Source organism: Ochotona curzoniae, unplaced genomic scaffold (genome assembly GCF_017591425.1).
Source record: "Ochotona curzoniae isolate NIBS_2020 unplaced genomic scaffold, NIBS_Ocur_1.0 contig_2469, whole genome shotgun sequence".
NCBI lineage: Eukaryota > Metazoa > Chordata > Mammalia > Lagomorpha > Ochotonidae > Ochotona > Ochotona curzoniae.
This window is the reverse complement of record NW_024465471.1, coordinates 515261-540304: the sequence shown is the minus strand read 5'-3', so window position 1 is coordinate 540304 and position 25044 is coordinate 515261. Positions and strand designations below refer to the sequence as shown.

Sequence of the window (25044 nt, the reverse complement as noted above, 5' to 3'; positions counted from 1 at the left end):
CGTCTCTCCACTTCCCCCTCCTCGCTTAGCAAGCGGGACCCCTGTGCCCACTGCCAATTAAAGACAACCCCTCGAGCGTCCGTCCCTTCAGCGACTCGGGAGCCAGTCCCGGGGGGTGGGGGGCGGAGCCCAGCGTGTGTCGGGGGGTTGGCAGTTTCATCCGGGCATTCTGCAGGAGCCGCCGCCATCTTTGTTTTGTGCTAAAAGTCGCTGTTGACGCCCGCGGACGGCCTGGCGAAGGGAAGTGGCAAGATGGCGGCTCCCAGGGCGGAGGCGTGCCGGCGCGCTGTGGGGTTGCTGACGGGCGGGGCGCGCCCGTCCCGGACCCAAGCCGCGCTCGAGCTCTAGCCCAGCGCACCGTGGTGCCGGCGTCCGCGCCGCGAGGCAGCGCCTGGGCCGTTGCAGCAGCTCGGGCCCGGAGGCGAAGCAGTGCGAGGGCGGAGGGTGGGGAGCGGTGACGTTGCCCGGCTCCGCCCCCTCGGCCGACAGCCGCCGCCATGTTTAGTTGTTGCTTCTTCACACAAGATGGCGGCTCCCAGGGAGGAGGCATGAGCTCCCTGCCGTTACCGCTCCGCCTGCCGTACAGTCGTCACTTCGGGGCCTAACTCTGGCTCTTCGGAGCGGCTTCTGTGGGAAGGAGTTACAAGGAGGGAAGTGAGGATCGGACGCTGCCTTGCATTTGGTTTGGAGTGCAAGAACTGACCCAGGAGGAGGAGAATAGGGGGGAAGGGGGAGTTAGTCTCAAGATGGCGGCTCCCAGGGCGGCAGGCGCAGCCTGAGCCGCAGAAGCTGACTAAAGACAGCTGCGAGGCTTCGCCAGCCGTACGCTGTGAGTGCCGCGAGGGGCTCTCGGAAGCTGGAGCTGCTTTCATCTGCTTTCGGGCGCGCCCGCGTTCCTTAGCAGCGTCGAGGCTGCTGTGCGAGCGGCGGCTGCACTGAAGGCTGGGCGGGGAAGCGGGACGGTCTCAAGATGGCGGCTCCCACAATTGTGGTCTGAGCGCCGGCGGGGCTGGAACGACCGCGGCGCTTGTGGCTGTGTTCCACCCGCCCCGGAAGCCGGCCAGTGCTAGGGACTTGGGGGTGTGGGAACCGGGCCGGGGCTCCGCCATTTCCGGCGGGGGAGGGCTACGACTGAGGAAGGGAGGAGAGAGAGGCGGCTCAAGATGGCGGCTCCCAGGGCCTGCCGCCCGAGCTTCTAAGCCGGAGCGTCCGGGTGAATGGTTAGGGCGATTGGACTCGGCGGCTTCCAGCTTCTCGGGCTGAGGCGCTGAACAGTTTTGGGAGGCTCTCGGGGGGACAGGAGGAGTGAGAAGAAAGGGAAGAGGCAGAGGGAAGGAGGGTAGTTAAGATGGCGGCCTCCATGGAGTCGTCCACCGCCGTGTAAGGAACCGCTTCTCTGTGAGAGCTGCCTTATACTGAGGGGGGTGTGTGATAGAGCGACCGAGGGGCTGCCTTGCCGCGTGCCGACTCCTTCCCGTCGCGCCGCCTCCTGGAGCCATGGCCTCGGCCGTGTCGCCCGCCACCTCGGCAGCAGTGCTGCTGCAGCCTCGCTGGAAGCGAGTGGTGGGCTGGTCGGGTCCCGTACCGCGACCCCGCCACGGCCACCGCGCCGTGGCCATCAAGGAACTCATCGTGGTGTTCGGCGGCGGCAACGAGGGCATCGTGGACGAGCTGCACGTGTACAACACCGGTGAGTGGCGGGCTCGTCGGAGGCTCCCACCGTCGCTTCGTCTCGCGCACCTCCCCTCCCTCCCGCTTCTCTCCCTCCCGCGCGCCTCCCGCCTCTTCCCCTCGCCCCATCTTCCCGTACCCCCCCGCGCCCCGATCTGCCTGCCCCGTCTGCTTTGCCCCACGCTTCGCTCACACCCCCGGACTCTGCTGTGTTTCGGGGGGGTTGCTCTTCGTTACTCGGGAGAAACCCTCTAGTGCCGCGGGGGGGAGGGTTGTCACCGGCGCTAGTGACTTCACCCCGACACCGTTATCCGGCGGCGGCCCGGAGCCTCCCTCCCCCGCACCTCCGCGCCGGCCCTCCTCTTCCTGCTCGCCTGTACCCATTCTAGCCCAGGGGCTGTTTTTGCTCTCCGGCTCTGAATCTGCCCCTGGCCGCGGGGCGGGCGCTCCGAGGGGACGCCGATGCCGCCCCCCGAGGGGGTGCCTGCGCAGCAGCCCCGGCCGGTCGGCAGGCGTTTCCTTGTGGGAGGGGGAGTGTAGGGGATGCTGTGCGCGTTGGCCTGCGGCGGCCTAGCTGGGCCCACGCCTCGCCTGGGCTTTCACCTGGACGGATCTGCTGCCTTTCTTGCCCCCCCCCCCGCGAAAAAACAGCCTGCCAGGGGGCTCAGTCTCGGTGCCCAGGTCCCCCGCCGGCTGCTGCTCCTCTTCCTGAGAGAAGCACTTGCCGGAGCCTGGCTGCAGAATGCCCGCGGCTTTCCTCCACAGCTTTGTCTGCCATACCCCGGGGTGCACAGGGCTGCCCCCCACCCCGGCTACCTGCGCCCTTTACCGGCAACCACAGGTCCCTCAGTAAGCATAGGTGTGTGCGTACACGCGCGTGCGCCCTGAGAGCCTCCCAGTGGCAGGAAGAGGCCCCCCACCAACAGGCCAGAAGCGCTCACGGCTGCTCTGTCCCTGTGTCCAGTCTCCCTAGTCTGGGACCCTGCGGGACACTGCCTCCCACCTGAAGGGTGAGCTCGTGCTGGCATCCCAGCCTGCCTACCACAGGGCCACAACTGTTTGGTGACTGCCCCTTCGCCTCCTTGCTCTTAAAGCGGGGAGCTAGCCACAGGAACCCCAAACAAGATTTGTTTGAACCTGTGATAGTTGGGGCTGGGCTCTCCTTCAGGTGCACCCCTCCACCCCCTGCCCAACTGAAAGAAAGCTTGCTGGCAAGCCTTTCTGCCCCAGCCCCTTGGTACCTGTTGCATCCAAGGGGTGGGGCCTTTCCGAGGGCAGGCAAGGGCTGTAGCACAGAGCTGGTGATTGGGGTCTGCCTGCTAGCCTGCCAGCTAGCCATGGTGGCTCACAAGTGCAAGGGCAGTGGTGGCACTGTGTTTGGCGATGTTATCGTCGGAAGCGGCACCTTTGCAACTTCTTGGGCCCCCTCTCCTAGGGCACAAAGCATGCTGCCTGGCAGGGAAATGCAATTTTAGAAAGTAGGGCAGGGACCTAGTTACAATCGGCTCCAAAGTCCACCTGCCTGCTCTCTTGGCTTCCTGGGGCCTCTGCATATTCATGAGTTTATTAAAATGAATTGACCACTTTTGTGTGAGAATTCATTAACAGTCTCCAAAGACAGGTTGTGTGTGTGAGGCTAGCCAGCCTTCCAGAGGGCTGCTTCAAGTGAAGACACGGGAAGTCCTCCCGGGAGCTGTGTGCAAGCTGACAGGCTACCTGTCAGGAGAGCAGCCAGCAGCCCGCTGCTTACTCCTGGCCCTGTAACACCCTTGTTTGGGCGAAGTTGCACGTGTTGACTGACGGACCCTGAGAGCCCACCCACATGGCTGCATCTTGGGCTGGGGCTCTGGGTGTCCCCACTCATCTTCGCTGCCCTGACAGCCGCCTCTGGTGCTTCACTTGTCTCATTTTCCTTGGTGTGGCAGCATACAGGCCTGTGCCTCTAGAAGACTCATGTGTGGGGAGAAATCCCATCTCTGGGGCATTCCTGTCTTTAAGATGCAAAGGTGAAAGTTGGGCTAGTTCTGCAGTCTGGTGGGGTGCAGAGGCCCCAGGAAGAGGCCATGGGGCGGGGGAGGAGAAGGCATGGTTCTTCCCCTTTGCCAAGGAATGTGCACAGGCCTTTAGGAGGTCTTCTAGGGGCTGGTGTCCTTGCCACACAGTGAGGCAGATCAGCCCAGGGCTTCTGAGCAGAGTCAGTGGTGGTACCCCGCTGACTGGCATACTTGTTCACCCACTTCTCTGACCTCATAGGTCACAGATTCTTTTAGTGTTCATTATTGGATTTCTTTCTTTTTTTTTTTTTTAAGATTTATTTATTTTTATTGGAAAGTTGAATTCACAGAGAGGAGGAGAGACAAAGATCTTCCATCTGCTGGTTCACTCTCCAAGCAGCCGCAGCGGCCAGAGCTGAGCCAATCCGAAGCCAGGAGCTTCTTCTGGGTCTCCCACGTGGATGCAGGGTCCCATGGGCCGTCCTCCACTGCTTTCCCAGGCCTTTCCAAATAAATAAATAAATAAATAAACCTCTTTTTAAGAATTACAAACTAGGTAGATTGACAGAGAGGGATCTTCATTTGCTGCTTCACTCTTCATACACTGCCAAGCCAGGAGCAAGTCTCCCATAAGGATGGCAGGGACCCAAGTCCTGGAACCATTATCCTCTGCCTCCCAGGATGCGTTAGCAGGGAGCTAGATCAGAGTGGGAGGAACTAACTAGTTGGCGCTTGAACCTTACTAATATGGAACATGGACACCCCAGGTGTCGGCTTAACTGGCTGCACCACAGCATCCGCCTCATCAGGGGCTCACAGTAGAAAGGAGCCTTGGAGAATAGCTAGCAGGACTTCCTTGTAATGGAGGTCTGCCCACAGGTGCAGCATCCCCCTAGCAGTGGGTGGGGGGCGGTATGGCTTTGCAGGCCACTGCCTTGGAAATGGCTCTAGCCTCCTCTGGCCCCGCGTTGAACTGGCCATGAGTAAAACCACTGTCACATCCTGGTTCTGGACAGTCACTTCCTGTTCAGCCTTCAGGGCCCAGCACCAGTGTCACCTCTTCGGAGAAGCCCTTTCTGTTCCTGTCTTGCTACTGCATTGCCCGGCTCGGGGCTCCCGAAGGGCCGGGCTCAAAGAGAGCCTGCAGCCTTTCTGCCCCGTGGAGTGTGCATTCAAGTGTGGGTCTGTTTCTGGGCCAGCAGAGTCACAGAGATGTTCCGGAGCGCACCAGGCAGAAGAAGGAGGCCTGCCCTGGGGGTCTTTAGATGGTGGAAGGACGACAGGAAAGCTTGAAGAGGGGCGACGGAGCTGGTAGAAGGGGCAGGCTGATTAGTGCTCCCTGGGGAAGCCTGCAAGCAGCAACCACCTTCCAGGTTGCCCACAGGTGAAAGCCAGCCTGCAGGGACAGGCCTGGACTTAGCCAGAACAAGGGGTCAGGAATTGGGTGACATGTTATCTCCCCCAGCACATACACAACCGAGGGGTGGCTGGGAGCCAACAGCTGTTGGGTTTCAAAGGCGGGAAGAAGGTGAGAGAGCTGGCTGACTTGTGCTGTTAGACTCTACTCCCTGGCAGGCTAGTCTTGATGGAGAGCAGGGACAGCCTGTGCCCTGACTGGAGTATTCTAGAATGAGATGACTACCTCTCACGTCTTGTAGAGGCTCCTAGTGCTCAAGAACCCTAGGGACAAGGTCACTTGGAGCCTGGCTTGCGGGACCACTGCTCAGAGGGGTGATGGAAAAGCCACGGGCTAAACCGTTCTGCCTTTGGCTTTCTGTCCCTAGCCTGCACATAGGGCCCTTCGGGAGGTCACTGTTCATCACTTTACATCAGTGGGGAATAGGCTTATTGTCCTGCTGTCGTGTTCAGTGAGCCCAGGTGAGCCGTTTCCTCTGCTGGCCTCTGTTGCCTGACAGCACTCACGAAGGGTTGGCTCTGCTCCTGTCAGCTTGGGTGAGACTTGTTGCGAGGCGATGTCTCCCGTTTTATGCACAGTTGACTTGGTTCCCCATGCAAAGCTCCCACTTTGTGTGCTTGGTCTCTGCACTGGGAAGGAGACGGGTGGAGAGTGGTGGGGCTCTGGGCAGCTGAGTGTGTGTGCATGCGTGGGTTGTCACAGCTCTCCTGTAGGAGTAAGGCAGAGAGGGCTGTGTCCGGTGGTCTGGAGCCACAGTGACTCAGCTAAAAACTGCCACCTGTGGGGTCTGCCAGTGGAGCGCTGGGGAGGCACTTTCCTCCAGGGCCAGCCCCTTGGCTGTGTTGCCTGCGCAGCTTCGGGGGTGACACTGTAGAACTTGGGCCACCCACCATGCTACAGAGGCTTGAAAGTGATCGTGGCCAAGTGTTTTTTCCTCCCAAAATGCATCTGAATAAGAGAAAAACAAACTGATTTTCTGACCAGCAAAGCAAATGTGTTTCTTATTATATTGTAATACCACAGCATCCTGTATGGAAAGTCAGGCTGAGCAGCCATCAGCAGCTGGGACTGGTCGGCAGGAGCCTCCCAAGTCCCCTCCCCAAAGAAGTACCTTCCCCTTGTCCTGCTGTGTCCCTGGGGGACGCTGTGTTTGCCTCTGCTTGGCAGGGTGGGCCCCGCTGCTGGAGTGAGGGTCTCAGCTTACATGTCACCGGAAGCTTGGCATCTAGCAGAGGCGGAGGAGGCAGCCCAGGAGCCCTAGCAGCGCCTAAATGCCCAGCCGCGGGTGTCACAGAAAGGCTGAGGGGAGCCTGGGTTTTCATTCACCCTCTCCCTAGTGTGGACTAACCACCCCCCCACCACCTTCCCCCCACCCCCCACCCCAAACTGATGGCATTTGAGGCGCTTCTGTCACAGAAGTGCTGCTTGGATGCCTTGCCACCTCTGGCTAGAGAATGTTCTGGATGGCGGAGGCGTTGGGGGGAGGGGCACCAGCATTACAGGCGAGTCGGAGGCCCGTCACCTAGGAGACACAGAGGCAGCAGGCCCAGGAGGTTGGTCTGCATGGCTGTGAGGCTGAGCTGCTTCTGGCTGACCTCGCTCCTTGCCCTCCCCCTGGGCTTCCTGCAGGAGGTGGGCCTTGGCCAAACACGCAGCAGCTGGCAAGTGTGAGGTTCAGAGAAGGAGACCAGAGGCGCCTGGGCCTGGGTGAGGGGGTTCAGAGTGAGAAGCTTGGTTCTGGTGAGCCACCGAGCAGTAGGGGGAAGGAAATTGGTGGTGAGGTTTCCAGAAACCCATCAGTTATCTTGATGAGTGATTTCCTCACTGTTACGATGCCCTTGATGAGACTGGCAGTGGTCTGAAGTTAGGGACTGGTGAGACCTTGGATGGAGTGGCTGGGGCCAGACAGCAGCAGGAGGCGGGACAAAGAACAGAACCCCAGTGGTGTGGGATGGGCTAATGTGCAGGGAAAAGGGCTGGGGGCTATAAGCTTTGAAGGCCTCGGGGATTGTGACGCCTGCTTCCTTCTCTTCCCCAGCAACGAACCAGTGGTTCATCCCGGCTGTGAGAGGGGACATCCCTCCTGGATGTGCAGCCTATGGCTTCGTGTGTGACGGTACTCGCCTGCTGGTGTTTGGTGGGATGGTGGAATATGGGAAATACAGCAACGATCTCTACGAGCTTCAGGTAACAGAGCATACAGCCCCTTAGAGCTGCCCCCTCCATTGCCATGCCTCGTCAGCATTGCCCCCCCAGCCTCCCTTATGTTCCTCACTGCTGCAGGTTAGCACACAGGTGCGGACAGTCAGGGCAGCCTTTTCCCCAAGAGCCCATCTCCAAGTCTTGATTTTGCAGGCAAGCCGCTGGGAGTGGAAGAGACTCAAGGCAAAGACGCCCAAAAATGGGCCCCCTCCATGTCCTCGGCTTGGCCACAGCTTCTCCCTCGTGGGCAACAAATGCTACCTGTTTGGGGGTCTGGCCAATGATAGTGAGGACCCCAAAAACAACATTCCGAGGTGAGCTTCACGCATGTTCTTACCATTCCCCAGGGAGCGTGTGTCTGGGAACAGATGTGCCAGCTAACCCAACTATGGCCAAGTCACTTTCCTGTGCTGGAGGGCTGGGACACGAGAGTGGTGTTAGATGCCCTCTGTAGAGGCTTCCAGCTGGCAAGTCTAGTCCTGCTCAGGCTGTGTGGGAGGAGGCGTGGGCGGGGGGGGCGTGGGGTTTGTGGAAACCTGTTTGACTTTGGGCTGGACCCTGTTCGGCTCTGCCTGCTCTCCTCCAGGTTTCCTGGTGGGGATTTTCCAAGGCCCCTGGCCGAGGGCCTTTCTGTCCGGAGGTAGTCCCAAGCTAACACTGCTTCTTGCTCTGGAGAGGCCCTTGAATAATGCCTGGCTTTGTGTGTGGCAGGCCAAGAGGGCTTACTGCTATGTCTGAAATCACGATGGCCCTGCAGTTTGCTGCGCTTCCGCAGTCAGCATTTCAGGGGCAGGGGTGGAACAACTCTTAAGCCCATGTGGAGCCCACTGTCCCCCCTCAGACACATCTTTGGTCGTCACCAGGTACCTCAATGACTTATACATCCTGGAATTGCGGCCAGGCTCCGGAGTGGTAGCCTGGGATATCCCCATCACATATGGAGTCCTGCCCCCACCCCGGGAGTCACATACTGCTGTGGTTTACACGGAAAAGGATAACAAGAAATCCAAGCTGGTGATCTATGGAGGGATGAGTGGCTGCAGGCTGGGTGACCTCTGGACCCTGGACATTGGTAAGAAGCAGCAGGGAGGTGGTGTCCCAGTGGCACTACCATCATGTGCTGAAGTGGGGCTCATGGCAGACAAGTGGCTTGCTTAGCTCTTTATTCTGGTTGTGGTGAGCTAGTGTCTGAGACTTCTAGAGGTGCCCCTTTGGTGGAAATGCTTTTATAAAAAAGAACTGTGTTGCCTGAGTAGTTTGCTAGCTTGCAGGAGAGTGAGAGGAGAGATGAAGACCTTTCTTGAGATAGAATTCTCAGGACCTGGGTTAGTCACTGTTGACTTGTCGGTGGTGGGTAATATTGGATGTTGGTAGACCAGGAGGCCTCTGGGGGCTTTGGGCTGATAACCAGGTGGTGGGTTGAGAGCAGGTTGCCAACTGTTACAGGCAGTTGTGTCCCGTAGAGTAGAGTTGGCACTCAGAAAGCTTAATGCGGGAGTACTCTGGGTTGGCAAGGGGCATGGGTTAAGTGGGCTTTGTGGCAACGGGGAAAGAATGGCAGCTCCCTGAGTCCTCTGAGCAAGGGCTTAGTACACAGTGGAAGACACTGTTGCTTCGACGATCAAAGCACTAGCCAGGGGGCCAGTCAGGGGCTGTAGGAGGTCCCCGGAGCAGGAGGTTCTTGCACTGGGGCCAAGCTTGCCTTCCTTAGCCCTGCCTGTGTCCTACCCAGGACAGATAACCCTCCCTCTTTCTACACAGACACCCTGACGTGGAATAAGCCCAGTCTCAGTGGGGTGGCACCTCTTCCTCGCAGCCTCCACTCGGCAACCACCATAGGAAACAAGTGAGTAGCCACTCGGCCACTTTCCCCTTCCCTGGCCCAACACCAGCCCCACCCCAGAAGGTGCTCATTTCGTCTGCTTTGGACAGTTCTTGCCCAGCTTCATCAGGCTAGTGATGATGAGCCCCACGAGGAAACAGGGGCACGGAGCGGGCTGCACACAGGCCCGGGCCTGAGAGCCTCGCTGGGCGCGTGAGGCTCCTCTCCGTCTGGACCGTGTCCACACTCTCACCTAGACACTGTGTGACCACAGAGGGAGAGGCAGAGTCCTTAGGAGGGCTGAGCCAGCAGGCAGGAGAGGGCTCATGCTCCCGGGAGACTCCCGGGGGGAGGGGAGCGGAGAACTGAAGGTGCTTAGAACTCGGTGGGTTGAAGAGGAGGCCTCTACTTGGTGCCTCCTCTACAATCCTCTCCTACTCTTCCCCCCCTCTCTCAGAATGTACGTGTTTGGTGGCTGGGTGCCTCTTGTCATGGATGACGTCAAAGTGGCCACACACGAGAAGGAGTGGAAGTGTACCAACACGCTGGCTTGTCTCAACCTGGGTATGGCCTCCTCGGGCTCCGTGTGGCCTGCAGGAGGCTGACCCTCCTCGACCCTGCAGGCTGTGTGGGGGATGTGCAGGGAGCAAAGCTGGGCCCATGGCTCCCTTTAGAATCTACCAGAAGTATGCAGTGGGCAGAATACTTGGAAGCAATGTTCCCCTCTTTTCGTTGACATGGTCCAGCACCTGACAGTACAGAAGCACGCATGTGCAGAGCTCCCCCCTTCTCCCAGCACATGGGTGGTGGTCTGTCCACCCTGCGGAGACTTCTCCACACGAAAGCATTAGCTGCAGCTGCTTTGCTTTTCTTAAACAAATGCCTGGACACAGCTGGCCTTTGTCGTTTCCTATGTCTCGGAGCGAGCAGCCTCATTCTCTTGAGTTACTGTCGAGGTGCCATATCTTGTACAGATGCTGCTCTGTGAGTATCCTTGTACAGTTCCCACCCACGTGAACACATTTACGAAGGATAAACACCTAAGTGTAGACTTGCTATCACACACACAGAGGTTGTGCCAAAGTAGATGGTGCTAGCAGTGCCACACAGACCACTTTGGCCAAGCCTGATAGGTGACCAAAGCTCCCTGAGGGCCAGTCCCCGGCCTGTGCCCTCCTTGCACCCCAGCTGACATTTGCCCTGCGTTCATTTTGACTGAGGGCGTACGTTTTCATGTGAGATCCTCCTATTGAGGTTTCCACAAGTTACAGTCTCCTCCACCAGTCTTTGTGCATGATTTGATTATTTTGCTATGGTAGGAGGTAAAACTGCATTTCAAGTATGTTCCCAGGTTTTTGTTTTTGCATTTGTGGTTTACCAGTATATATATATATATATATATTTTTTTTTAGATGTTAATTTATTTTCATCTACTTGAAAGCAAGAGAGAGAACTATATTCCCGTTCTCCTGGTTCACTCTCAAATGCCCCCAGCAGTCAGGATGAGTGGACCAGGCCAGAGCCAGGAGCCCGAATCTGCATCTGGGTTTTCTGCATGGGTGGCAGGGAGCCAAGTGCTTGAGCCACTATCCACTGCTTCCTGGGCTGTGCAAGGAAGCTGCATTGGAAGCAGAGTAGCTAGAATTCGAGCCAGCACTGTGTGGTGTGGGATGCAGGCATCCCAAGCAGCACCTTAATTTGTTGCCCCCAATATTTTGCCTTATAGGGTTTTTGTTTGCTTTTAACTTAGTAAGCGTTGCCAACTTCCTGGTATTAATCCCCCATCCCTGACAGCAAAAGGAGTAAAGGTTCGGTCTGGGAGTGCTTTCTGCTACTGACCGCCGCCCTCTTTCCACTAGATACCATGGCCTGGGAGACCATCTTGATGGACACATTGGAGGACAACATTCCCCGAGCGCGAGCCGGCCACTGTGCAGTCGCCATCAATACTCGCCTATACATCTGGAGTGGGCGTGATGGCTATCGCAAGGCGTGGAACAACCAAGTGTGCTGTAAGGACCTCTGGTACCTAGAGACAGGTAAGCTGCAGTCCTGGCTGAGCATTCACTGCTACCAGTTCAGAAGCTACACACCCACCCCCCTTACCAGTCATGTTTTTTACAGAAAAGCCACCTCCCCCAGCCCGGGTGCAACTGGTGCGAGCCAACACCAATTCCCTGGAGGTGAGCTGGGGGGCAGTGGCGACGGCCGACAGTTACCTTCTGCAGCTCCAGAAATATGACATTCCTGCCACGGCTGCTACTGCCACCTCCCCCACACCCAATCCAGTTCCATCTGTGCCCACCAACCCTCCTAAGAGTCCTGCCCCAGCAGCAGCCGCACCTGCCGTGCAGCCACTAACCCAAGTAGGCATCACGCTCCTGCCCCAGGCTGCTGCTGCGCCCCCAACCACCACCACCATCCAGGTCTTGCCAACGGTACCAGGCAGCTCCATAGCTGTGCCTACTGCAGCTAGGACTCAAGGTAAGGCTAGGGGCATTCAGCGCCTGAGTAGCGGCTGCCGTTGTTCATCAGGGCAAGTAGTCGGTTGGCACCTTGAGGCTTTCAGTGCTGAGGGTGGGTAAGACCGGGAGGCAAAGGCCCAGCTGCTTGAGTTGAGCAGGGCTCCGAGGCAGAGAGAGGGCCGACGCTGAGTGCAGCTGGGCAAGTTGGTGTGCTGAACTTAGCGGAGGGGCTAGGGAGGCACTGTGGCGGGTGTCCTGTTGATGGTGGGCCCATACTTGGCAGGTGTTCCTGCTGTTCTCAAAGTGACTGGACCTCAGGCTACCACAGGAACCCCACTGGTCACCATGCGACCTGCTAGCCAAGCTGGGAAAGCTCCTGTCACTGTGACCTCCCTGCCTGCTGGCGTGCGAATGGTTGTGCCAACACAGAGTGCCCAAGGGACGGTGAGGAACGCTTATTGGGCTCGGCTCAGAGGGCAGGGGTGAGATGTTCCAGGGACCAGGTGGAGTGAATCTGAAATGCTCTGTCAGAGGTCCAGTCCTGGCTTGCACCTGTTCCACATGACCTATAAGTTCTTGTCTCCAAAAGACTTTTTGCCTTCCACCTGCTCCTGAGGGCATTTTGAATGTTCGCTTTCATGTCCTGGCGCCGAGGGGGGTTGCTAGCCAGCTGGGTTTTACCCAGGCTGTGCAAAATAGAGTTCTTTTGCAAAAGAACTGCTGAGATTTACTGTGCCCACCTGGTGGTAGGAGGCCTTTGTGTTTGGGGCCGGCTGCAGGGAAAGCCAAGAGGTCCTGCTGGCGAGAGGCAGGCTCCCTGGGCAGGGCTGAGCTCCTCCACTAAGGCCTGCAGAGCAGCGGCAGGCAGTGCCCTGTAGGCTCATGCGCCTGTGCCCACCGCAGGTCATCGGCAGCAACCCTCAGATGAGCGGGATGGCTGCGCTGGCAGCTGCAGCTGCTGCCACCCAGAAGATCCCGCCTTCCTCGGCGCCCACGGTGTTGAGTGTCCCAGCAGGCACCACCATTGTCAAAACTGTGGCTGTGGCACCCGGCACTACCACGCTCCCGGCTACTGTGAAGGTGGCCTCCTCGCCGGTGATGGTGAGCATTCAGTTCTCTGCTCCTGTGTCTGTCCTGGCAGCCCAAGAACTGGGGAGTGCCGGTCACTCAGCTAAGACCAGCGCTCACGCCTGCACACTGGACTAACCCTCAGGGTTACTAACCCACAAGTGCTGAGTGCAGGGGCTATGGAAGAAACTGTCACCGTTAGGGAGGGGTGAGGCGGTCTGAAGCTAGATCTGTAACACTCAGCCCTCTGCCGGGGGTTTCTCCCCCTTTCTAGCAACTTTTGTCGTAACAGACTACCCCAGGGGCTCTAACCACTCATCTGTGTCCTTACAAATGAGTGCTGCTGTGGCTGAGGGCAGGGTGGGAAGATGAGGCTGGACCTGGGAGCCCCCCGTGGGCGGCATGGGTAGTCGGCCTGCTCATCAGTCCTCTGTCACCCCTCCAGGTGAGCAACCCAGCCACCCGCATGCTGAAGACTGCAGCCGCCCAGGTCGGGACGTCCGTCTCCTCGGCTGCCAACACATCCACTCGTCCCATCATCACGGTGCACAAGTCAGGGACCGTGACGGTGGCCCAGCAAGCCCAGGTGGTGACCACTGTGGTGGGTGGGGTCACCAAGACCATCACCCTGGTGAAGAGCCCCATCTCTGTGCCAGGAGGCAGTGCTCTGGTGAGTGACAGATGACAGCTGGCTGTGTGTGAGAGCTGCCAGGCCGCGGTGACTTGCTCCCCAGGGCCTTGTTTGGTTCCCAGATCACTCCCCACTCCCTCCTTTCTTTGTAGATTTCCAATCTGGGCAAAGTGATGTCAGTGGTCCAAACAAAACCAGTTCAGACTTCGGCAGTCACGGGCCAGGCGTCTACAGGCCCCGTGACTCAGATAATCCAGGTGAACTCGTACCCCCCCCCCCCCCCCCCCCGGTCTTCCTTATAAGCAAGAATGGGTGCCAGGCCACAGGCCAGTCTGGAGGACTCCCCACCCCACAAGATGTGCTGCTGAGCAGTCCCATCACCGGCATGGCCAGGGCACCTTAGGCCTTAGCTTCCCAAACTTTCAGGGCAGCTCATCTGCCTGTTAACCCTTTTCAGACCAAAGGGCCCCTGCCAGCGGGAACAATCCTAAAGCTGGTGACCTCTGCAGATGGCAAGCCCACCACCATCATCACTACCACGCAGGCCAGTGGGGCGGGCAGCAAGCCCACCATCCTGGGCATCAGCAGCGTCTCTCCCAGTACCACCAAACCCGGCACAACTACTATCATCAAGACCATCCCCATGTCAGCCATCATCACACAGGCAGGCGCCACCGGTATGAGCCTGTGCCCCTGCCTTCTGGGTGCTACCCCTTACCTCCTTCTACTTGCCTTCCACTTCAGAGGTCTGGAGGGAGATAGCAGGGGCCACCTCACTAGCTGAGATAGCAGGCCTAGGAGCCCACAACAGGCTAACTCCTGGGTGCCTCTCCCCACGCAGGTGTGACCAGCACTCCAGGGATCAAGTCCCCCATCACCATCATCACCACCAAGGTTATGACTTCGGGAACTGGAGCACCTGCCAAGATTATTACTGCTGTCCCCAAGATCGCCACTGGCCACGGACAGCAGGGAGTGACCCAGGTGAGGCACACCAGTCCCTTTCCTCGGTGTCAGACCCAGTCTAGCCCAGCCAGCTTAGCAGTAATGTTGGTGACACTTTCCCTTGTGCTGTTCTAGGTGGTACTAAAGGGGGCTCCTGGACAACCAGGCACCATCCTCCGTACCGTGCCAATGGGGGGGGTCCGTCTGGTCACCCCAGTCACTGTCTCTGCCGTCAAGCCAGCTGTGACCACGTTGGTTGTGAAGGGTACCACAGGTATTGTAGCCTGCAGGCCAGGTTCTATCCCTCCTCCCTCGAGCACCTCTGCATAGTTGGCCCAGGAAGAAGCTGCTAGAAAGGTGGGTTGCAGCCCTGGCCCTCACCCTTTCTCTACCTCCCCGCTCCCTCCCTCTAGGTGTCACCACCCTAGGCACTGTGACAGGCACAGTCTCTACCAGCCTTGCTGGAGCTGGGGTCCACAGCACCAGTGCCTCTCTGGCCACACCCATCACCACCCTGGGCACCATTGCCACCCTGTCAAGCCAGGTGATCAACCCCACTGCCATCACCGTGTCGGCCGCGCAGACCACACTGACGGCAGCTGCAGGGCTCAGCACCCCAACCATCACCATGCAGGTAGGGTGGGGCCTGAGGTAGCACAGTGCTCAGCAGCGCTCACAGGTGTTCCATAGGCTGTTCCACCATCGTGTAGTCCCTGGTGGAGCCTGCTCCTCGGCCGTCTGGGGGTGTTGGGCGTTAGGTGTTTCTTACAACGTCGCTGAGGAGTAAAGTGTTGATCTTCAGATGTACTTGGCATTCTCTTCTCCATGGCCTCTGTGTGTCACTGGGGATCCACTTCCCAGACGCAGGGCTTGCCTTTGCCACCTGCCTGGGCCTTGCCAGCCCCAACCCCTTCTCTATCCAGTTGCCCTTGAGGCAAGGTACCACTTCCTTCCTGGTGACCAAACCAGAATCTTAGGATCAGAGGCCCTTTGGATCATGGATTTGCCAGGCCGATGGCTTTAGGGGCGGAGTCGGAGGCCTGGGTTGGCACAGGCCAGCAGTAGGAATGACTGCAGCAGTAACTCTTTGTTTTTGTGTCTCCCGCAGCCTGTGGCGCAGCCTACACAGGTTACTCTGATTACCGCACCCAGTGGTGTTGAGGCCCAGCCTGTGCACGACCTCCCTGTGTCCATCCTGGCCTCCCCCACCACAGAGCAGCCCACGGCCACAGTCACCATTGCTGACTCTGGCCAGGGCGACGTGCAGCCTGGGACCGTGACGCTAGTGTGCTCCAACCCACCCTGCGAGACTCATGAGACAGGCACCACCAACACGGCCACGACCACTGTCGTGGCTAACCTTGGGGGACACCCCCAGCCCACCCAAGTGCAGTTTGTTTGCGACAGGCAGGAGGCAGCTGCCTCTCTTGTGACCTCAGCTGTAGGGCAGCCAAATGGCAGCGTGGTCCGCGTCTGCTCCAACCCGCCCTGCGAGACCCATGAGACTGGCACCACCAACACAGCCACTACCGCCACCTCCAACATAGCCGGACAGCATGGCTGCTTGAACCCGCCCTGTGAGACCCATGAGACCGGCACCACCAGCACCGCCACCACCGCCATGGCTGGCATTGGGGCCAGCCAGCAGCGCGACACCCGTCGCACCTGTGTTGCCGGCACACCCACTGTGGTCCGAATCGGTGTGGCTGCAGGGCTGTCAGAGGGAACCCCAGGTACCATGAAGTCCCAATGCCAAACTCGCCAGACGAGCGCCACCAGCACCACCATGACTGTGATGGCAACTGGGGTGCCCTACTCAGCCAGCCCACTCCTGGGGCCCAGTGTGGCGCTGGAGGCCGGGGGTCATGGCACAACTTTTGTGCAGTTGGCCCCTCTCAGCAGCAGAATTGGTCCAAGTGGACCTGGCAGCAAGAATGTGCCCTTGGGGTGCCAGCTGGAGACCCTGCACATGCCCACGAGCAGTACCCCCACTGCAGTCCGGGGTCCACTCACATCTGTATGCGACAGCCTCCAATCCAGCTCACCCAGCACCGTGACTGTGGCTGCCCTGGAGGCCCTGCTGTGCCCCTCGGCGACTGTGTCCCAAGTCTGTTCCAACCCGCCATGCGAGACCCATGAGACGGGCACCACCAACACCGCCACTACCTCCAATGCAGGCAGCGCCCAGCGAGTGTGTTCCAACCCACCGTGTGAGACCCACGAGACAGGCACCACGCATACAGCTACCACCGCCACCGCAAACGGCGGTGGTGGCCAGCCTGAGGGTGGGCAGCAGCCTCCCGCAAGCCGCCCCTGTGAGACGCACCAGACCACTTCCACTGGCACCACCATGTCCGTCAGTGTGGGTGCCCTGCTCCCTGACGCCACCGCCTCCCACAGGACCCTAGAGTCCGGCTTGGAGGTGACAGCACCGCCCACTGTTACTCCACAGGCTGGTGCCACGTTGCTGGCTCCGTTCCCAACACAAAGGGTGTGTTCCAACCCCCCCTGTGAGACCCACGAGACGGGCACCACACACACAGCCACCACTGTCACCTCCAACATGAGCTCAAACCAAGGTGAGTGAAAGAAAGGCGGTGAGCCTGGCACTTGGGGTCTCCCAGGGCTCAGAAGAGGAAACTAGAGATGGGCAGAACGTCTGTTTCTGCACGTCCTGTGCTATCCAACTTACCAGCAGGTTGCAGTAGAGGTGTGCTGGCAGTGTCCAAGCCAAGTGAGGGGTCCCTGCTCCACGAGACCCTCCTATCCTGTCTTGCCTGGAGGCTAGCGGAAGCTGTGTCGTGCTGGAGCCAGAAGGAATCCTGGGAGCTCCTGCTGAGTGGCCTCCTGCCTGTCACCCCACAGACCCCCCACCAGCTGCCAGTGACCAGGGAGAGGTAGAGAACAGCCAGGGCGACGTGAGCCTAACCAGCGCCAGTGCCATTACCACAACTGTGTCTGCCACCCTGCCACGAGCCGTGACTACCGTGACACAGTCTACACCTGTCCCAGGTCCCTCTGTGCCGGTAAGACTATTAAAGGTGCCTGCCTTCCTAGCACCCTGCGCCCTCCGTGCCTTTGGTACATGGTGTTCCCAAGTTGGACAGCAGGTGTCACTCTTGTACCGGCCATGGAATCACTCCTGGTCCATTTTCCAGACCATAAAAGGACAGTCTTGGGGACTGCAGGAAAAGAGGCTATGATCAGGCGATAGCATTGAGGTTTTGGGGGGAGGGAGGTGGCTGTAGGGTGGCACCTGTTCTCTTGCACTGTGTCTTGTGCTATCCCACGGGGGGTGAAGGTAGCCTGGCAAGGACAAAGTTCTAAGGGCCACAGGGAAAGGTAGCGGCTGTCGTGCTTCTCAGCCCCACTGCCTGCTTCCGGCCACCTGCTCCTCCCCTCTGACGGGGGCTTCTCTCCCTTTCTAGAAGATCTCATCCGTGACTGAGACTACCCCAGGGGCTCTGACTACCGAAGTCCCCATCCCAGCCACGATAACCGTGACCATAGCCAACACAGAATCTTCTGACATGCCCTTCTCTGCTGTTGACATCCTGCAGCCCCCAGAGGAGCTCCAGGTCTCACCAGGGCCTCGCCAGCAGCTGCCACCAAGGCAACTCCTGCAGCCGGCCTCCACGCCCCTGATGGGGGAGTCCGCCGAGCTCCTGTCAGCCTCCCAGAGCCCTGAGCTCCAGGCCGCCGTGGATCTGAGCAGCACAGGGGACCCGTCCTCGGGCCAGGAGCCTCCCAGCTCAGCAGTGGTAGCTGCTGTGGTGGTGCAGCCACCCCCTCCCACACAGTCCGAAGTAGACCAGTTGTCACTTCCCCAAGAGCTGATGGCCGAGGCCCAGGCGGGAACCACCACCCTCATGGTAACAGGCCTCACCCCTGAGGAGCTGGCAGTGACTGCTGCCGCGGAAGCAGCTGCCCAGGCCGCGGCCACCGAGGAAGCCCAGGCCTTGGCCATCCAGGCAGTACTGCAGGCTGCACAGCAAGCTGTCATGGGTAGGTGTCCGCCAGGACTCTCCTGAGGAGTGACACCTCGAGACTGAAGGTGACAGGGACAGCCTGGGAAGAGAAGCTGGTCCAACTCAACGTGATGGGGATTGTCACTTAGCGGGCCCCAGGCTGGTGGGGGCTAGTGTATGGGAAGGATTCGGGTGGCCCCTGCACTGAGATGAAGGCAGCCTGGAAAGCCTCTGGTAGGGATAGTCTTTACTCATTGTGACATGCATACCAACGTTCCTGTTCAGTACCATTTTGCTTGATCCTGGAGCAGGCACTGGGGAGCCCATGGATACATCGGAGGCGGCGGCAGCTGTGACACAGGCAGAGCTGGGTCACCTGTCAGCAGAGGGACAAGAAGGCCAGGCCACCACCATCCCGATTGTGCTGACACAGCAGGAGCTGGCTGCACTGGTGCAGCAGCAGCAGCAACTGCAAGAGGCCCAGGCCCAGGCCCAGCAGCAGCAGCACCTGCCCACAGAGGCCCTGGCTCCCGCGGATAGTCTCAATGACCCAACCATCGAGAGCAACTGTCTCAGTGAGCTGGCTGGAGCTGTGCCTAGCACCGTGGCCCTGCTTCCCTCCACAGCCACTGAGAGTGAGTAGGGGGCTGGAGCCTTGATCCCTGCCCTAGGGCACTCTTGAGATCTGGGGATAAATTAGTGATTGTGGGCAGGACTCTGCAAAGATGCTAGCAGGCCCAGCACTCATGTGCAAGTCCTTTCTGGAATCTTTCCCATTGACTCTCTCTGTCTCTTCCCAGGCCTGGCCCCATCCAGCACATTTGTGGCTCCCCAGCCAGTTGTGGTAGCCAGTCCGGCAAAGCTCCAGGCTGCAGCTACTCTGACTGAAGTAGCCAATGGCATTGAGTCCTTGGGTGTGGTGAGTTGGGTATACTGGAACGGGATGCTAGATGAGATGGGTGCCCTTGTTACTGAGCCCTGGTTGCCAAGCAGCTGATCTGTTTTCTAGAAGCCAGATCTGCCACCCCCACCCAGCAAAGCTCCTGTGAAGAAAGAGAACCAGTGGTTTGATGTAGGGGTCATTAAGGGCACCAACGTAATGGTGACACACTATTTCCTGCCTCCAGATGATGCTGTCCCATCAGATGTAAGTATCCCCAGAGTTGGCTCAGAGGAAACTGCTCCATGCTGGGGCCCAGTTGAGGTCAAGGGGCAGAGCTTCCCCCCATTCTGCATGCGAAACAGTAGCAGGCTTTGGGGATGTGAGGGTAGTAGCTGGCCCAGGGCGGCCCAGCCTCACTGTCTTCCCTTGTCATGGAGGGGCAGCTGTCATTGTCCTTCTCCCTTGGCTCCCTGGACCTGCTGTGGTCTCAGGTGACCAAAGTGCTCTCACTGGCCTAGAGCTACTGTCACCCTACTGTTATTTTTCCCTTATTTTATTTGAAAAGCAAAGAGACATGCCTTCCATGTGCTGATTTACACCCTCAAATGCCTGCCTGGCTGAGGCAGCGGGACCAGAGAGCAGGAACTCCACTGGGGTCTCTCACATGGGTGGTGGTGGCCCAGTGTGAGTACTATGCATCAGCAAGGAGCTTAAACTGAAAGAAGAGGTGCCATGATTTGGAGCAGGCACTGGGACATGGGGAGTGGTAGCAAATGGCCGCCTCGCAGCTTCCTTTCTTTGTCTGCGCAGGATGACTCGGGCACTGTTCCTGACTACAGCCAGCTGAAGAAGCAGGAGCTGCAGCCGGGCACGGCCTACAAGTTTCGTGTGGCTGGGATCAACGCCTGTGGTCGGGGGCCATTCAGTGAGATCTCTGCCTTTAAGACGTGTCTCCCTGGTTTCCCAGGGGCCCCATGTGCCATTAAAATCAGCAAAGTAAGTTGTCTTGCCACCTGTAGCCTCTGCCATGAGGTGTTCCTTGTTTGTGCTAGGGCAGCTTGGCTCAGGAGGGGCCCCAAGCTTGTGGGCCAAGGCACTAGGGCGCACAATGCCTTGTGCCTCCATTGCATTTCATCCTGAAGAAATCTCAGGGGTATGCGCGCTGGTCTCCAGATGTGGACAGTGAGGCCTTGAGCGGCTTAGTCACTCCTAGCAGAGTGAGTGTGGGAAGGATATGAGGTATTGTTTCCATTTCCTTTGAGAGGCCAAGGAAGGTATAGAGAGAGAAATCTGCTGGCTTATTCCCCGGATGTGCACAACAGCTAGAGCTGGGCCAGGGCAAAAAGCCAGAACTCCAAGTGTCCGCCATGGGTGACAGGAAGGCAGCTGTATTCGAGTCCTTAGCTGCTGCCTCCCAGGGACACATTAGTAGCTAGCTGGAGTCAGAAATCAGCCAGTCTTACGACTTGGACACAGGTTCTGCCACGTGGGATGTGAGAGTGCCAGTTGGTGTCTGAAGCACTACACCAGATCTATAGTCTGAGGCTGTGTTTGGAATTCAGTTCATTTTATTGCTTCCACTTAAGGGCAGATCTCTTTATAAAGGTCTTTATGTCAAATGTTTCCCTGGTGTTATTGAAAAAAATGGCTTGTGTGACATGTGAGATGTCTGTTCCCGAAGATTCTACCTGCTCTGGTGCTCCAGAGACAGGCAGTTGGGCCAGGGCTACAGATGCAGGAGGCAAGCCTTGACCCTGTGCTTCCTTGTTCTAGAGTCCAGATGGTGCTCACCTCACGTGGGAGCCGCCTTCTGTGACCTCCGGCAAGATCATAGAGTACTCGGTGTACCTGGCCATCCAGAGCTCACAGGCCGGCAGCGAGGCCAAGAGCTCGGCCCCGGCGCAGCTGGCTTTCATGCGGGTGTACTGCGGGCCCAGCCCTTCCTGCCTCGTGCAGTCCTCCAGCCTCTCCAATGCCCACATTGACTATACCACGAAGCCCGCCATCATCTTCCGCATTGCAGCCCGCAACGAGAAGGGCTACGGCCCAGCGACTCAAGTGAGGTGGTTGCAAGGTGAGCTGCTTCCTAGGGCTGCCTGGGCCACTCAGAGAGAAGGTGCAGTACTCCCATAGGCAGCTCCCCCTGCTGACCATCCTGGCCTGTCATTGGCTGCAGATCCTTGTGCCACACTGAGGGAGGCAGGAACAGCTGACAAGTGGGGAGGGAACTGCATGTCCAGAGGAGGCTGGCAGGTCGAGCCAGGGAACCCCAGCTCCCTGTAACCAAGCAAAAACGGGAAACGGGAGGGGGTAGGTAGGAGCTAAGCTGAGAGGGTTTCTAACAGGGCCCAGGGCCAGCTTGAAAAGAGACACTGCGATCTGTGTATTGGGGAGGGGGGCGGGGACACAACTATAGTCGCCCCACTGCTCATGCTGTGTGCCGGTCCCTCTGTGTTTCAGAAACGAATAAAGATGGTTCTGGCAGCAAGCCAGCCAGCAAGCGGCCCATGTCCTCTCCAGAAATGTAAGCAAAAGAATGCCTTTACAGAACCTTCTCCAGTTGGGATGATCTGGGGGAGCTTACACAGACCAATGCCGTGTGTCCCCACCCCCAGATCCGCACCCCAGCCTGCTTGCCCCCTTTGATGCTCAATGCAGTGCCACACAGACCCGCGCTAACTCTCTCCTTTTTCCATCCTCAAGGAAATCTGCTCCAAAGAAATCTAAGGCAGACGGTCAGTAGGAGGAAGCTGACCAGCACCTGCATTCTCCTCCAGCCCCCCTCCCGCTTCAGGAACCACCTCCTCGCCCGGGGCCCATCCCCACCTCCCATCCTGCCCCAGGGTGCACAGATACCCTCACGAGCCACTGGCCTCTGTTCTCTCTCTGTGTTTTTAAAATAAAGCAAGCACATTTGACCTTGGCTGTTGGGAGGAAGCAACAAGACAGATTAGAAAGAGCAGCAAGCAAGTGAGACGTCTGCTTCCCCCTCCCCCTGATGTTGGCCTCACCACCATGCTAGACTGCAGAATTCAGAGACCACCGAGGGAGAGAAATGCAAAGTTAGAGGGACAGAAAATGCTCGCACTTCAAAGCCTGTGCCCATTTCGTGGTTTCTCTCTGTTGGCTTGGAGGGGGGAGCTGAGGACTGTGTGGGGAGCAGGGCACTCAGGAGGCTTTCCCCGTGCCCTGGCCCAGGTGGCCGTGTGCTTTGCGGGTCTCATGGCCCTTATCTTCCCAGCCTCCCCCATCCCTTCCCCGGGCCCAGCTGCTTCACACGCTTTCCCCAAGGCCTGTGTGCTCTCACCTGTTCTCCCCTGCCCCTTTAAGCAAGGACTAGAAAGGAGGACAGGTGAGGGGGTGTGGGCAGCCAGGAAGGCCTCTGATGGGGCACCATTTGGCTCCCACCAAGCCTGGCTCTGAAGCTGGGGGTGCATCACAAACTGCTGCATTGTTGTATTTTTTTAAGTTGAAATGGATGAAGTTAACATTTTTATTGTAATTTGAGCCTTAGCGTGTGGGGTTTTGTCCCTTTTGTTGTTGTTGTTAGTTGTGTACAGGATGTGTATCAGCTTTTTTTTTTTTTCTTCCTCCCCTGCTCTTTTTTTTTTTTTTTTTTTTCTTTTTTTGCTTTCTTTTCCTCTCCTTGGAAGGGATCTTTTTAGAGGAAAAGCAAGGGCAGCTGGGGCAGGAAGGTATGGAAGCCCCATATGGGGCCTACCAGCAGGCACTGCCCTTCCTGATCGCCTGTTGCCTACCTGGCCCTCTTCCCTTTGCTCGCTCTGGGTGAGCACTCCGCCCCTGATGAGCTGAGCCAGGCCTAGCCTCATCTCTGCTCCTTAGCCAGCCCACACAGGTGCCCTGAAGGGCTGCTTTGGGAAGCCAAACCCAGGGCCTGGAGCATGTGAGTAGACTAACAGCACCTACTACCAGCTCCATTAATTGGTTCTTTGCCCCCAGCCAGACCTTCTCTCCAGCCTTGGGCTGTCCTCAGTTTGGGGCTTAGGGCCCATTTTCTGTCTGCGCTTTAGGTAACAGGCAAGGCTTTGTACAACAGGCCGCAGAAGGAGTTCAAATGAGCAGCCAATGTTTTCAGTCCCCTCCCCCATCTCTGGTGGTGTGGCAGGGGGTGGCCTCCCCCACCTGTGCCCTGCCCACTCTGGGGCCTCTGGTTTGTTGTATTATAGTATATTTCGCTGTGGAAGATGTCACGTTTAGTCACCTTGGAGCCCACTTGCCTGGTCCCGTTGTTTTATCCCCAACCCTTCTTCCGAGCGCCCTTTGATTTCTCTCTTGTTTCTGAGACCAGTACCTTGTTCATCTATTGTAGAGTAACCCCTGTGACTCAATATTTACCATAGTGCGATGTCGTTTTGTGCTATTTTGAACAATTAAAAGACTTTTTGAATAACCATCTGGTGTCTCACTGTGTTGGGGACTCTCATGAATGGGAACCCACGCAGCAGAGGCCTGCTGCCATGGCCTATGGATCCAGCCTCCGCTGCCTTGCAGGGCAGGCCTGGTGTGTGTTCATTTGCCAGTTGGGCCACTTGTGCTAACTTGCCCCATCAGGACTGGACCAGGGCAGAAAGGACTAGGCAGATCTCCAGCGAGCTTAGGAGCAGAACGGCCCTGTGGGTGTCGGGGGTGCCGACTTGGCCTGTTCCTGCAGGAAAGCCGTGGTAGAAGGCAGCAGGATGATGGTGTTCAGAGTACAGCTCCTGTTACGTGGGAGAACGCCGCTGCGGAGGGAAAGTCGAGAGGCCTACCTGAGGAGCCCGGTGGTGTCTCCAAGACACCTCTTGCCTGTCCTTTCTGAGTGCAGGCCCACTCTACACCTACTGGCCGCCTGGTGTGCCCTCACCACCTGCAGATAGGCAGAGGCCTGGGGCTGGCCGGCCTGTCCAGACAATACTTCATGGGGCTCTGGAGCCCTGCAGCTTTGTTGTGGGGTCGGCACCACACACCCCACCCCCTGGCTTGCTTGCCCACCTCAACTGCAAGAGCTATGGCTTGCTTCCTGGCAGAGCAGGAGCTCGGAGGGTCCCTGTAGGCCTGGCCCAGAATGCCGGTAGGGGAGTGGGTAAAGTGTGTTAAAGCACACTATTGCTCTCATTGGCCTGCCAGCCACTGGCCTCCCTTCCTCAGGGCAGCGTGTGGGCCACACTAATACCTGGCAGAGCTCGGGATGCATGGACCGGGGCTGATGGGAGGACAGCACACAGAAGCATGGTTTGGGGCCTGATACAATGGCTCAATTAGTTAATCCTCCCCATGCAAGCATTGGGATCATATAGGAGGGCCAGTTTGTGTGCCAGCTGCTCCACTTCCCATCCAGCTCCCTGCTTATGACCTGGGAAAGCAGTGGAGGACGGCCCAAAGCCTTGGGACCCTGCACCCGCGTGGGAGACCTTGGAGACGCTCCTGGGTTCAGAGTGGCTCAGCTCTGGCCATTTTGGGAGAGAACCAGTGGACGGAAGATCGTTCTGACTCTTCCTTTCCAAAAAAATAAATTCACAGGAAAAAAAAACACAGCTTGGCAAAAAACCAGAGCAGACACCTGTATGGCAAACACCCAGCCTTCCCAAAGGCATTGCCAGCCCTGCGTGGGCAAGCTGGTTCCAGTGGTCTCCCTGGGCTTACTCAAATTCATCAGAGTTTATCAGCCTTCCTTGTGAGGTCACAGATCAGGAGGGCCTGCCGATTCCGGTGCTTCCAGTGGTTTCCTGTCCTTTGTCTCCGCCCACCCCCGCTGCCACAGCCTTGCCCAGGCCCAGACCACCCTCTGTACCACCCCCAGGGTCCCAGACTGTCCTGACCTGCTCCCCTGGCAGTGTGGAGCTGAGGGTGTCTCATAAACGCCATCGTGTGCCCAAGGAGGATTTGGCTGCTGGAGGGTCTTGGCTGGGCTGTGCGGGACAGAGCCTCCAAGCTCCGCCCCTGAGCCCTGCGCAACTCTGAGAAGCAGGGGGTGGGTG

General features: G+C 58.2%; 1 protein-coding gene across 7 annotated transcripts; it reads left to right on the top strand.

Annotated features, from left to right (window-relative positions):
* The first annotated feature begins 405 nt into the window (after positions 1 to 405).
* On the top strand, positions 406 to 23477 carry HCFC1 (host cell factor C1). 7 transcript variants are annotated; one of them, XM_040974604.1, is made up of 27 exons: positions 406 to 1690; positions 7121 to 7269; positions 7438 to 7598; positions 8148 to 8356; positions 9046 to 9130; positions 9564 to 9670; positions 10966 to 11145; positions 11216 to 11590; positions 11855 to 12015; positions 12475 to 12672; positions 13085 to 13309; positions 13423 to 13527; positions 13728 to 13947; positions 14112 to 14254; positions 14351 to 14489; positions 14629 to 14849; positions 15324 to 16577; positions 16668 to 16794; positions 17081 to 17241; positions 17644 to 18220; positions 18492 to 18818; positions 18984 to 19102; positions 19193 to 19330; positions 19877 to 20062; positions 20840 to 21140; positions 21527 to 21590; positions 21770 to 23477. In XM_040974604.1, the coding sequence occupies exons 1-27, from the start codon at positions 1498 to 1500 to the stop codon at positions 21807 to 21809; spliced, it is 6165 nt and encodes a 2054-aa protein (XP_040830538.1). In that variant the 5' UTR covers positions 406 to 1497; the 3' UTR covers positions 21810 to 23477. The 7 variants fall into 7 exon arrangements, with proteins under 7 accessions (XP_040830538.1, XP_040830540.1, XP_040830537.1 ...); XM_040974606.1 differs by having other exon boundaries at positions 11231 to 11590; positions 15324 to 16794; positions 17776 to 18220; positions 18495 to 18818; XM_040974603.1 differs by having other exon boundaries at positions 11231 to 11590; positions 15324 to 16794.
* The last annotated feature ends 1567 nt before the right edge of the window (positions 23478 to 25044 follow it).

Bases quoted from the DNA above. Each gene is read 5' to 3' on its own strand.
- HCFC1 (XM_040974601.1), top strand. From the start codon at position 1,498: ATGGCCTCGGCCGTGTCGCCCGCCACCTCGGCAGCAGTGCTGCTGCAG. The intron at 8,357-9,045 runs GTAAGAAGCAGC...CTTTCTACACAG, and splicing joins CCTCTGGACCCTGGACATTG to ACACCCTGACGTGGAATAAG. The intron at 19,331-19,876 runs GTAAGTATCCCC...TTGTCTGCGCAG, and splicing joins ATGATGCTGTCCCATCAGAT to GATGACTCGGGCACTGTTCC.